Below are 14,015 nucleotides of genomic sequence, written 5' to 3' on the forward strand. Positions count from 1 at the left end.
ACCTCCCGGTCCCTTTTTGGCACCTCTGCAGCCCCAGGCCTTTTCCAAACCAGAACAAATAGGATATTTTTCTCCTTACGTGTTGGCTCCTTTAATTCGACAGTAGCCTTCTTTATTTTACATATTACTGATCAGCACTTACTGGAAGGGGTATCTTTCTTACAAATAAAAATTAAAATTGTTTTCCATTTTTTGCTATTTGACTTGAAAATATCTTTGCCTTCACCCATTTAACAACACTAGTTTAATTCCTCGGTTTATTTTGAGGAGTTTCAGCCTTTGTGGTTTGTATTATGGGTCTTGCTTCCTTGTTTTGGGAGAGGGAATTATTTGATTGGATTGGTTGATTTAAACCCCTTCTAGTATTTAAAGCATCACTGTGACAGCTTTTGGCAGCGTTCCTGTGCCTCTCATGTTAAATTTGGTTAAGCTGTTGTCACCATTTATTCACAGCTCCCCTCTGTTTACCTCTTGCTTAGCCCTCACTGGAGCACAGCCTCATTCCCAAGGTCGGTCCAATTGCTCCAAGAAGCCGTCGTGTGAAATGATGGTTTATGGTGTTTGAACAGCTTGTGCAGGGGTAGAGGAAGACACCAGTGAGAGATTAAAGTTTTTAATTAGTTAATTTTTCTCTGCCTCCAACATTTTGTGCTCAGTATTTTTTTCCAGCTCAGTGACATCTATTACAACCTGCAGAGGTTGTTTTATTTTTCTTCCTTGGGTTCTGTAGCTGGGAAGTTTCCACAGGGTGGCTCTCAGACAGTGAGGTGGATTTTGCAGCACCTGAAGGTTCTGGTGCTGCTCAAAGAGGTCCTGCTTAGGTTTAGCAAAAGCTCCAGAGGCAGCAGAGGGTACTGAGACTCCGCTGCCTGTGCTGTTTGACAGGGCCTCACTGGGCTGTGCAGCACAGAGCCCCTTGTCACAGCTGTACAAGATTCACTCTTTGCTCCTCTGCAGAGTCAAACCAGCACTTTTCTTTGTCCTGGCTGCAGCTTGACCCTGTTACAACTTTATCCCATTAAGCTATGTAGGCACTTAAACTATTTACTTGCATTTATTCATTCTAGCTTTTTATTCTCATTTTCCACTTCTGTTTCTGGACATATATCTCAGCTCACAAAATTCTAAATCAAACTGAGCTGCATTTAAGTTACTCACTGAGGAGTGGTGTCATTTTGATCCTGTTGTTATGGTGAGTGCAGGAAGTCAATGTAAAGGAACAGAATTCCTTGTCAACTCTCTTGCCTCCTAGCAAATATCTGAAGGTAGCACTGTACTGTTGTCCTTTATTCCAATATAATTTGTGCTTGCAAACCAGACTTCTCTCTAGTTTGGCCATTATGGAAATATTTCATTCAAGTATTTAATTTTACCATATTATGATGTGATATGTGAAGTTTTTCTGTATTTTCCTTTCCAGGCTTGCTCCCAACATAATCTCTCCACTTGTCAGCCCCCTGAAAGCTTTAGTTCCACCTTCCCTCTTGCAGAAACATGGCTCTCCATCATCCCACAGCCAGTCACCCAACGGGCAGCAGTTTTCTGGAATACCAAATACACCATACGCCCCATTTCCCAACCAGTCTGTACAGCAGGGATCTCAAGGTAACTCTTCTTGGTTTTTGCAACTTTTCTAATTTCTAGCTTGAAAGAATTTATTTTTGGTTTTTCATATTTGGCCAATACTGTCAGCATTTCAGTGGGAACTCAGTTCTTTAAACTGGATTGATGAAATTTTCAGACAGGCCCATGCTGTGATATGTCATCATAAGGTCCCAACAGCAGATTCATTGCTTTTATTCAGATCCTTCAGTAGAAGGCTGCTGGCCATGCACCTCCCCTGAGTGGTCATCCAGCCTGGAGAGTGATCATGCAAGGGCCATCCAGTCCCAAAATACATGGGCTGAGGCACACCTTGGCAGTGTCCTGCTCAGCCCACTCACAGTGATGCACAAGACATGGAATTAGACAAAGAAAAAAGATATTTTTTCACTTATTATTTGGAAGTTCAGCTTGTTTTATGTTATATAGTAACATGTAAATGCACTCTGTACAACTGTAGAGTGCCTGTGGGGTTCAAGGACAGGAATGGGAGTAGTGAGCAGTTGTCCCACAGCTTAATTGAAAATATTTTTTGTTCTGAATTACTCAGCCTTTTTAATTGCAAGCTTACATACCTATTCTGGAGTTCTGATGTGGAAAATAATTAACGTCCCTGAAATTTCTGAGGCACAAATTAGCAAGAGATATTATTATCACAGATTCTTCCAGTAACAGGAGCTTGCATATTTCAGAAATCTGTTATGCAATCCAGATGTGAGCTGCTAAAATGTGGTAAATATTCCCAATAAAGAAGTGTGCAGGACATCTGTCTGCTTGCAAGAGCCTGAACACAAACCCATGAGCAGCTCCCAGCTGGGATGGGGTTGGGTATCCCAGCAGTTCCCTCTGCCCCTCGTTCTCTGAGCAGTGTTTTTGCTCTTTGGTTGGACAGGCTTAGTCTGAAAAGTTAAAGCATATTATATTTAATGATTTGTGCTGAAGGAAAAACTAACTCAACCTGATGCTCAACAGATTATTCAATTTAAAAAGATTAACTCTGTAAAGGAGAAGTGGCAGATTTATGATAGCATATAATGATATATGATTATGTTGCTATAATGAGCTAAATAACTACAAGCCACAAGAGGAAAGTTTAGCAGCTCATTACTACGGCAGAAACAAATGCATAGACAGAACAAGTTTTGAACCACTTAAATAAATTGACTTTATTCCTTAAGAAAACCACATTTCCTTTTGAATGAATTGTTGCTTTCTAAGTGTTATGTCATGTGGTTTTGAAAAAGCAATAATTTTCCACTTTGGCCAAATGTTGAAGTATTATTATAAATTAATTATGGAAATGGTCATTCCAAAATCAGTTTTGATTAGCAGCCTTTGAAACCAATTATCTGTAACCTGTACTTAGCTGCATTTGCTCTACTCTTTTTTTGCCTCTCAGTTCATTAGTAGCACATTTTTCTAATGGAATCTGTAATAATTAAGGAGTTCTGAATTTTTGCCAAAAAAAGGTACACCACATAAACCTGGTGTAGAACCAGGCATCTGTACAGAAGCACATAAACAGCGTGGATGTGGAATTTTTAGGAGATGGCAGCTTCGTCAGGCTGGTAGCAGAAATATTGATCATGAAAGAACAAGCTGACATTCTTTATATGTTTTAACCTAGCTGTAGTAAAATCACATGGAAATCATTACATGCCAAAAGAATTTGGCAGGCAATGGAATCCTGTAGTTATTTATACCTGACATGATTTCTTGTCAGAAATTTTATGGAATTTGAAAAGCTGAGATTTATTTGCAAATACATGTAAATGACATGACATAACAAGATGGCATTTAATAGCTATATTCCAATTATTTGCTCGTTACATCATTCATTTTAAAGCTGCTTGAAGTTTTCTAGGCTGTGCCTTAGAGAAGCAGAGGCAGCCAGTGCACTGTGTGAAGTGGCTAAGTACAGCTTTTCTGCCACAAATTATTTCAAAGCAAAATTTTAACTAAATGTTATGTTTGGAACTCATTTTATTCCTTTATGAACTGTTATATTTCTACGTCTACTATACATAAAACATTTAACAGTGATCATTTAAACTGACAGGGCATTTAGTAAATTCTTCACTTGAAAATAACCTCAGAAAATTCTTGATTTAAATCAAAACTGAAGGAAAACCTGAAATCCATGTGGCAAAAAAAATATTGGTGGAACACTTACTGCCAAGTTGGTACTAAAGATTTGCACTCTAGAAGGAGCAGGGATGTCTGCACTGGACCAGCCTTCTTGCTTACTTTGTATTTAACCACCGAAGGGAGTCTTTTTGAAGAACTTGTAATAAATGCTCCCTATTTAGTTTACTCTAATCAACCATATTTGGTTAACTGAATGCTTGGTCATGGGATTTTATTCATATTTTAATTCCCCGTATTTTCTCAGTGAAGCCTTTAAACACATCTAAAGGAACCACAACTAATGCAATGAACCCAAAGGGTCAGAAATCCCATTTTTAGTGTCATGTTTTGTTCTACCTGACTTGTGTTCCTGCTGCACCCTTTCCCATCCGCACTCCATGTTTTATCTTTAGTTTCATGCCTGCATTTATCCCACCCTGCAGGCACATTAGAGCAGGGAAGGTGCATTTCTCTGTGTTTTCTCTGTGAAACACTTGGCAGGAATCAGGTCCTGGTGGAACTCAGCAGTGCAGTAGCAGTAGGAGGATTTTCCTACACCCCTCTCTTCACTGGGTGATTCCAGGAACACTTTTTTCTCTGCCTTGTCAGATTATCTCTCAGTGATAAACACTGCAATCCAAAAGAGAATTTCATTGCTTATGGCAGTTCTTTTCCAGACTCTGATTCTGAGGCAATTCTCTGCTTCAGGTATTTCCAGACAGTGTAACTTAAAACACTTCAAAATAACCTTTCCCCACAGGTCTTGGGAAAACCCTGGATCCAACTAGTTTCAATCCAGTTCTGTCATGCTTGGCTGCTCTGTGCTTTTCTAAGCCACTGTGCCAGCTCTGTAGATCATGAAGATTTTGAATTGATGTAACAAAGGCAAGCCTGGAAGCACAAGGGAAAGACAGCAGTTACAGGGACAGAGAAAATACACATCATGCTTCTCTAGGAATGATGTCTATAGCAGACATTCTGGAAAAGGTTCAGTTTTTTTCTCTAGCAATGCATCTAAGTGCTCTCTACAATCAGTTGTGCCTCCTTTGAAGCCAAGTGTCTCTTTTTTTCACTGCTCTTCTCAAAAGGATGTATTTTTAGAAGGCTTACAGCAAGGAGTTTGTGTTTTGTAAATAGAAAGTCAGGATAATTATCAAAGCCACACTGTACCTAAAACCACATCAGAAGAGGGCTGTGCTACCTCTCTTAAGAGCTCCTTGGTTCTTTGAGCCAGACTCTCCAGGCAGTAAACAGAGGTGGCTGGCTGTTTATTCCAAGGAAAGACATGCATCATTTAATGCTCAGCTTTCCAAATTTTTGGGCTGCCTTCTCCGTAGCAGCAAATATGAGCAGCCCCGGTACAGAGTGTGTAGTGTCTTTATCTAAGAGCCATCCATTAGGACTTCACTGATCATGGACATCAACAATTTAGGTATTTTGTAGTAGATCATACATTCTCAAGAAATTATGCATCTAATCCTTGCAGGTTCTGCCAAAGCACATATTAAACTGGGAAGCTTCAGAGCAAATCTTTCACCACTCAATGAGTTTATTGCATTTCTACTCAAGAATTGACTCACTTGGCCTTATTTATTGCCACCTTAGGAAATATGAAGTGCCCAGACCCTGACTTTGCCTGGTACTGTCTGCTTGGTCAGACTTTGATAGTAGAGGGAAAACACAGAAGTGTGGGAGATCTTACTGAAAAGGAGAGAGGTTGCACACTGCAGGAATTGTATGGGACACATTCACCCCATAGAGCCCCAGGTGCTCTGGGGACAGGCACAAGGATTTAATTTCAGAACAAACAGACTGAAGAGCTGCACAGGCAGCCCAGCAGGGCAGGTTTCTGCTGAGAGTGGGGCCGAGCTGTCAGCTGGAAACAGGGAAATGTGGCTGGGACTGGGATTCACTGAATTGCCCTGAGCTTCTACAGCAGTTCCTGAGGAAATGTTTCAGTCTGAGTAAGACTGAGGGAAGAAAGACAAAAGCTCCATATTTTTTCTGGCAATTAGAGGAAAATCCTGAAGCACATTCTGCCAGACTTTAAGCCTAATTTGATTGACTTCAGTTGCATTTAAGGAAAGGACAATCATTTCAGAGAACATAGGAAAAGGGGTAGCTGATAGGAATGTGCAGCTAATGTGTAATGCACCTGGAATAAGAACGAGGAAGGAGGAAGGATGAGAATTAAATCAGGCCATGGTTGGTTTAAATATTGTGACATACTTTGAGATCATCCTTATGAGAACAAATTACAGTTTTTTAGGATTTTGGAACAACTCATAAAAAATTGAAAAATTCCTTCCTCAGCAATTCATTTGTCCTTTACTCTTAAGTATCTTCTTTTGTTGTCTGCAACTCATTCACAACTTCTAATGGCAAAACCCAAACTGCTGGGTACTGATAGTACAACATTTGGGAAAAAAGCTCAGGGTCTAAGAAATATTGGGTATGTGGAGGACACAGGTCCAACATGCCCAAAAAGCAGAATGACTGAGGCAAGCAGAGACTGCACAGATCTATCTTAGCACTTTCCAGAAGCAGAAGAGCCCCTGGTTGAACTCATCTTCATGTGACAGCCATCTGGAGTCAGTCCTGCAGTTCCAGGTCAATTTTATCTGCATACTGTGGCCCCCTGTGTCCAGTGAAAGGGAGTTCATTTGAATCAAGAGCAGAGAAAGAAGTTTGAGGAACCTGTGAAGATGTGCACAGCACACACTGGATGAGAAAATACTTAAATGAAAATGAAGCAGTGCTATTAATTTAAATACTGTATTATTGTATTTAAATTAAGAGTGATTCGTTATAGAGACATTCCCTTAGGAGCTGATCCAGTGGAGGGTTCACTGCTTAGCTTGGAACCAAGTGTGCTGTTGACTGTGTTCAGCTGATCTGTTGCTTGAAAAGAAGCCCATCCTTGAGATTTTTGCTTGATGGGGATCACAGGCCACAGCACCTTGTGGGACCAAGTCTGATGCAGCTCTTCTGTAACTGCACTTTATAGAACAGGACAATCATTTTTCCAAAGTTAGAACTGAGGAACTAACCCCCCCCAACAGTAATGAAATGCTGTGACAGAAGCAGGGGCAGTACCATTGCAGAAGGATTGAATTGTGTGCAATATCTGCTTTCAGGTTACCAAGGCAGCTTTCACTCCATACAAAACTGTTTCCACTACGGAGATTGCTACAGAACAATGGACCAGTCTGTCAGCAGTGATGTGCTCACAGGGGAATCCCATTGCTTCAATCCTCTGAGGCAGAATGGCTATCACATACTCAATGCACCTTTAGCTTCAACAGGTAATTTATTCCACCTGTAACGAATTATCCATGTGATATTTGTAGCAGGAGGGGCAAATATTCAATATTATGACAAAACATGTTTGTATAAAAAAAGCACTGAAACTCATTTATAAAATGAGTATAAAAACCCCAGAAGGAAAGCAATTTTTTTTTTCTCTAATCCTGCTGTATTTGACTGATAGACAAATTCTCTTCTGTTATTCTGGATGCCATAAGCAACACCCACCTTCAGGAGAGCAGACTAGGCACTCCCTCATTTTTTGTGTGGTCTGTTCATTGCACATCTCAGGTGTACTCAGGCAGGCTTTTATAATCAGGTCAAAATTATAATGGCTACATTACTATAGTACCTCAGTATTTTAGTATTCTTTTTTTTCCTACCTTTAAAATGAAGAATTGACAGAATTGCTGAAATCAAACAAAACGTGAGTATTGTCAGAGCCACAAAACACAACCATTTGCTGCAATCTTTACTTACATATCTCCAAGAAATTTCTCTTCATGTCTGCACTCAGGAGGGCACCTCGGTTAAGAACGATACTGAAAACATATGTTTAAGTGCTTTTTGAATTGGGGCCTGAGTCAGACCACAAAATTAGAGTTGACTTTCCTGTTTGTTTTGTATTAAAGGAGACTCTGTTCAGAGCAAGTGTGCACGCATTTGTCTGCTGTTCCATTCTGGGAAGTGCATGCATCAGTAACCAACACAAGGGAAACATTTAAGATGAAGTTTCAGTTTAAACTTTGAATTCTTTAGTGTTACTCATAAGTTTGATATTACTAAAACATAGGGGTTTTTCATGTTAACATCAAATTTCAAGCTTAGATTGACAGCCTGCAATATTTAAAGAACAGACTAAATAAACTTTCCAAAAGAAATTGTAGCAGTAAAGAATAATACTGTGGCAAGACACCAACTTCAACAACAGTTGATTTTTCTGTCTGGGCCTAAACTATCGTGAAATGTTTCTGTTTAGTATTTTTGTTTTTGGAGTGGTTATTGAGGCATGCAAATACTTAAAAGGCTGAAATATAAACATGTATGAAATATATAAATCTCATCTCATCTTTGAGTGTGTAAAATAGAACCATTCAGGTTTGCAAGATTCATCAAGGCTATGCATTTATTTTTTTCAGGCTTTTATAGCACCATTAATATTAAATGAGATCTCATCTCACAGGAATGCCAAATGTGACTGGCAAACAGCTGTTCCATGAATCACATTAACAGTCAATAAATTTTTATTTTCTGTTCAGGACTTTGGATAGTTTACTCTATCTGGAATCTAATAATGATTTCTGGGGTGTATGCTTATCTTGGGTTTTATCCATCTGTGGTTCTGTATCCACCCTGTATACAGCCTCATCAAATAGAAATTAGCATAACATAAACACTTGCAAAACTTATCAAAATATGGTCACTCCACTTGGCCCAACACAGATAAACATGCTGAGGTCGTCCTCCAGAACCTCTGGACATTCACTGTGTGCCAGATTTCTGTAGACAGCAGAATCTGACCTGTAAACCAACAGTCAGTTAATAAGTCATAAGAAAATGCAGAAATGTAAGTAAGTAGAGAATTTGATCTCAAAAAATAAAAACGTACCTAACAGTAAAATAGCCACAATGAAGTGGACAGGTTTTCCTGCAGCCAGGACTGCTGTGTAGGATGCAGGATCCATCCCTGGCTGCTGGTGTGGTACCACTTAGCCCCAAGGGCCCTGTGGAGCCTGGAGAGTTTGGCTCAGCCCCACCCAGGCACACCTGCCTGCAGAGATGTGGAAAAGACAAGGGGAAGGCTGAAGAGAAGGAATAATCTCATTTTCCACCAAGGTACAGAAAAAGAGTCATTTCCTGATGGCCCCACAGAGCCATGAGGATCAGCCATCCCCAGTGGAGTCCCCACTCTGTGTAAGGGCCTGATTTTCTGTGTCAGCACACGCATTTGCTAAACTGCATCTTGTTCCATGTGCTCCCTCAGCTACTGCTGCTACTGTTTTTTATTCCATTTGTGGTAGGTAGGCTCTGGGGTGCCTGGGGGCTCAGTCCAAGGGATAGAACATTGTGCTGAAGTTCTCACAGATGCTTTTCTAAAGACCCAACCCCAATGAGGTGGTAAAGGAAACAAGAATATGTATAAAGGATGATGCCAAGGGGGTGAACAGCAGGCTACCAGAAAGCCATGGCAGTAGCCAGCTTGGCCTGGTGGGCTTTGGTGGGCTGAGGTTCACAGCTCTTTCCATATGTCCTGTGAGCCTGACCTGCCCCAGCCATGCTTCCTCAGACCTGCAGTGTGTGGAGAGCTGGTAAATGTAGGGTCCAGGTTTCTTCTGGGTTTTAAGAGCAGCTGGGAGACACATGGAGTATTTTTCTGAAGTGCTATTAAAAGGAAAAACACAGACCAAGAGGACTGCATCACTCCTAGTGCACACTTAGTAGGATCGTTGCCCACTCATTGTTTTGATGTCCTGTTCAGATAATGACTGTGAGTCCCAAGGGAGCTGTGCTCTGATACTTGCAAGTGCACAGCTTTGCACAGAAACGAGCGGGAGCACCAGCCATTGGTGACACAAACAGTCACTGAAATTTGTGCTGAAGTCTCCTGGGCAAGGCTTTGATGCTGAACACTGTTGTCTTTCCATCAATGCTGTGCTGTGTGATGCCAGGCCCCGGCTGTGCCTCCCTCCTCTCGTGCACCATGGCACTAACTCGTGTCCATGCTCTTCCAGGCTATGAGGGGATCTCTGAAGCCCAGTGTGTATCTGAAGACATGGTCTCCAATGGAACGGATGAAAATGGATTCTTCCAGAACAGTGCCTTTGATCACTGCTTGAATCACATTCCTTCCATCTACACAGATACCTAAGAGCAGTGCTGGCCTTGTTTCCTTTATTATACCTATAACTGCGTATGTAATAACAAAGGTGTTGTTCAAGTACTTTTATTTAGTCTGTATCCCTATATGTGCTCATTTAAATGAACACCTCACATTTACCAAACCATTTTATACATGAATAGTCTGTATAAGATAATATTGGATCCTGTTCCTTTGCTGTGGCACTTTGAAATTCATGCTTTAAGGGAATGAGGAGTATTTCAAGCAGCTTGTTTTGTAAGTTCTCTCAGTAAAGTGTAAATGTAAGTTATATAATAAACTTGTAAAGAAGATGTTTTCCTTCTTGGAAAGTATGCTTCAATTTGAGAATGTTGTTCCCTTTAATCAGTTTTCATTTAACTTGTTGGTTCGGTCTTCCCTTTTTTTTTTTTTTTTTTTTTTAACTGAAAGGATTTTTTTAATGAGAGACCTCATGTATATAAAGATCTACATTTGCTCAGCTGGTTTTGTATTTTCAATTTTACAAGAAAGCATTAAAAACTGGAAACAAGTGTACTGTCATTTCTTAAAACCACTGGGCTCCCTGGTACTGCATTCCTAACATGCCTGAGAGGTATTTTAACAAAGCAGTGACATCTCAGTCACTCTGACATTAAAACAGCCCACCTTTATGTGAACAAAACCAAGGGGCTTCCATTGGAACAGGGTCCCCTGCAGTAGTTTGGTTCCCTGTCACTGTGGCCCTGGCCCCACTGGGCTGCACTTCCAGTGTGGTGATGATTCCCCCAGTGTGTGCCAGGCAGGCCTGTTAGAGCTGAGCTCCTCAAAGTGTGCCATGCCTCTGGGAGAACAGCAAGGAAAAACGAACTGGAGGGGAAAAAAAGAATTCTCATTTACAAACCATTGCAAGTTGGGCTTATAAAGGGCTGTCCAGAGCCTGCATCAGTCCATGTCTGTTCTCTTACAGAGTTAGCCAGGCTGCCACAGGGCACTGCTGAAAAGCCCAGACTGGGTTGAACCCACGCTGTGGCTGGGAAGGTACTTTTCTTTTTTTGTCTCTTCTCAGAAGTGTGGGACACAGCTCAGGTCCCGCAGGGTGCCTGTGTCCCAGTTCCAGGATCTCTGGTGCCCCTGTGGCTCTCCTCAGCCCCTGCAGCCTCTGCAAACACAGAAACTCCCCCCATGCAGAGGCTGGTCCAGGGTAACCAGAGCCTACATGGTGCACTTGTTTCTCCAGGGCCTGGTTGCACCTTGTTAGTGCATTTGAAGGGGTCTCTGTATCCAATTTAGCTTTCTGTTCTCAAGAAATTTGAATGAAACTTAGACATTCAGGAAGTTTTAGTCACTGCAGAACAAGGTTTATGGGGTTACATGACCCAACCCCCCCGTTTTAGCAAGGGTTCCTCAAGCTCTCTGGCTCTCAAGGACACCCAGTGCCAGCTGCAAACCCATTAATTGTGGCCAAGCAGCCCTGGCAGCACTGACTCATCATTCCTCTCCTAGAACTGAAATGCAGAAAGGCTCCAAATTGTGCTCTAAGCCTACACATGTGGCTTTGCTTCTGATCACGGCCACATTTGGCTTTCGTCCTGTTTATTTATTCTGATGGCTCAGAGTTGGGGTTTTTTTGGTCTCAGACATAAGTGGGCAGAACTCTCTCCCAGAACATTAAACAAGGAGGCAGGTAGCTTAACAACTGCCAAGCAGGAAGAATTAGGGCTTCTGAAGGAAGACTTACAAAAATATCCAAAGCCCAACAAAGCTGTAATGTCTGAGACAAAAATCAAAATAATTCCTGTGCTGCAATTAGTTGGAAACATAGAAAGGAAATCATGACTTAAAAACAAGATTAATTCAATTTCCTAAAAATTAAATAAATTCTTCTAAAAACAGGGGTTTTTTTTTGGTTTTTTTTTGGTTTTTTTTTTTTTTTTGTCACAAATATAAACCAACCAATCCTAAACATATTTGATCAATTACAAAAATTCTTATGTCACAACAACCAGGCTGCTCAAAACCACACAATGATTCACAAAGGTTTGGGAAACTTAAAGCATAGCAGCTGGGGTGATGATTTAATTCCACAATCTGTGTGAATCAGGTTTTCTGTAAATTAAAAGGACAGATTCAGAGAAATGCAAAAGCACTTGTTTGAGTCTGTATGGTTTGGAAAGTTATCCATAATAAAGCCAGTAAAATACACAATAGCACAAGTTAATGGTTACTTGTGTGCTGTGTACCTTATTATTTCCTTTTATTACATACAAGTAGGGAAGTATCTCATGTAAGCTTTTCCCAAAAACACAAAGAAACCTTTCAATGGAATTTATTGCTTGGCAAGTTTCTCATTGTGGTGCTGTAAAAACACCAACAACTAATATGTATAAATAACTGGGGTAAGGCTTTATATATAATAGTAGAAAATTATTACCCTGTGGAATTAAAATGGAACTGCTGGTTCCAGTTGACTGTCAGATAGTTTTTCAATCTAAACAACAGAATTCAACTAATAAATTACACTATTTGAAAAATAGCTACAAATCATTTCCCCAGTGAATGCAAACCCCATTTACCCCTGTGCATGTACTCTGTGTGTGCAGGACACTTTAGAAACAACTGAAATAAGATGACCTTCAGTGGCTCATCAAGCTGGGAGATAGAAAATTAATTTCAAGTTGACACTGAAACAGCAAAGGCACTTCTCTGCACTCTCCACCAGCTGGGCTGGAAGCCAAACATTCAGCAGGACTTCAAAGCTTTTAATATAATCAAGCTCAGGCTTTTCATTGTATAGAAAACCAAAATGCTTGTTCTGCTCCCATCCCACTGCAGTACCTCACAAGCTGCAGAAGTGATGGTCCTGCCGTGCTCCAGGGGGCCTTTGCAGATGAGCTGAGATGTGCTCACAGAATCCCAGCATTGCTCAGGCTGGAAAACTCCGTGATCATCGAGTCCAACGTGTGGCATTTAGGGACAAAATACCATTCTTGTAATGCCCTCATTCTGATGTTGCACAGGGCACAGGAATGTCCAAGGCAAAGGCTCAGGTGTGCAGCAGGAAAGGCTACAGCCTGCTCAGGGCTCGGACGTGCTCCCAGGGAAAGGATGCAGGCACTGAGAACATTCTCAGATCATTTTCTGTTCTTACACACACACCCAACAGCAGGAACAGCTGCTGCTTGTGGAAAGGCTCCCCTGGTTTCTGAGACTGTCCTTTCAACTGGATACATTTTCTAAATGGTAGAAGTCCAAAAGGCCAAATTCCAGAGCACATTAAGAGCACCGGTTTGATACTGCAATAGCTCTAAGTTACGCAAGCAGTGCAAAAAAACCCCAGTGCTTAAAACAACAACCAAGTATGTGAAAATAAACAGTGACTGTAAATTGAATTTAAATTGCATAAGAGAAAAAGATTTCAATGGGTTTTGTTATGATCTTATTAAGACCTACACGATTTTAGTTCAGCTCTCCAGTAATGTATTTGTATTAAATTAGGTCAGTGCAACAGAAGATGAAAAAACAGCGAGCCTATATAATTTAATTCACTGACAGCACAAAGCCATTGGAATATTCCCTCCTGAGATAAGCCCTTCTGAGATCTGCAGAGTTACACTAAAAACTCCTCTCTGCTTCAATTTCAAAGCAAACTGCAAACTCCCTGAGGTGATTTGGGAGTCCATGGCCCAGAGTCAGCACAAGGAGGGCTATAGCCATAGATCGTCACAGCCTTGCAAGGCTGCCTGTTGTGGCTCCGTGGGCTGAAAACCACTCAACCATGACAGAATTTTTCTTTAAACCACTGAAACTGTACAAAGTTCCAATCTAGCTAAAGGCCTTATAATACTGAGCTTTCTACTAGATTCCTACTGAGATGAAATTTGCCCATTCCTTTGGCAAAATGATTTTTGTACTGGTGGTGAAGCCAGAAGAAAATAAAATAATTCTTCTGTGCAAATACAGATTTTCTGGCCAGTGCCAGGAAACCCATTCAAAACCAAGTGACTCAACTTTAAAAATGCCTTTCTTGCCCTGTGTTATACAGAAGTTCTCGTCAATTTATCAAGGACACCAAGAAAAGCATGATGCTAATTTTCAAAACTCTTACAAGTGTAGGCGTTCCTGATTTCAGAGTTCCTCCCTC

General features: G+C 40.9%; 1 protein-coding gene and 1 long non-coding RNA gene across 2 annotated transcripts in view; one reads left to right on the plus strand and one right to left on the minus strand.

Moving 5' to 3' along the window:
• GLIS1 (GLIS family zinc finger 1) overlaps nt 1-12,671 on the plus strand; it is a 177,742-nt gene extending 165,071 nt beyond the window's left edge. Inside the window, exons 9-11 of the mRNA XM_056496986.1 lie at nt 1,421-1,605; nt 6,867-7,034; nt 9,768-12,671. Of these exons, the coding sequence (XP_056352961.1) occupies nt 1,421-1,605; nt 6,867-7,034; nt 9,768-9,904 (490 nt within the window). The 3' untranslated portion in view covers nt 9,905-12,671. The remainder of the gene's footprint in view (nt 1-1,420; nt 1,606-6,866; nt 7,035-9,767) is intronic.
• On the minus strand, nt 8,148-13,096 carry LOC130255922 (uncharacterized). The gene is made up of 3 exons (XR_008841037.1): nt 12,710-13,096; nt 8,645-8,806; nt 8,148-8,556 (listed from the first exon to the last, which is right to left on the minus strand). It is a non-coding gene; the product is annotated as an uncharacterized LOC130255922 (long non-coding RNA).
• Between the last annotated feature and the right edge of the window lie 919 nt (nt 13,097-14,015).

The sequence above is a fragment of the Oenanthe melanoleuca genome, chromosome 8 (assembly GCF_029582105.1).
Source record: "Oenanthe melanoleuca isolate GR-GAL-2019-014 chromosome 8, OMel1.0, whole genome shotgun sequence".
Lineage (NCBI taxonomy): Eukaryota > Metazoa > Chordata > Aves > Passeriformes > Muscicapidae > Oenanthe > Oenanthe melanoleuca.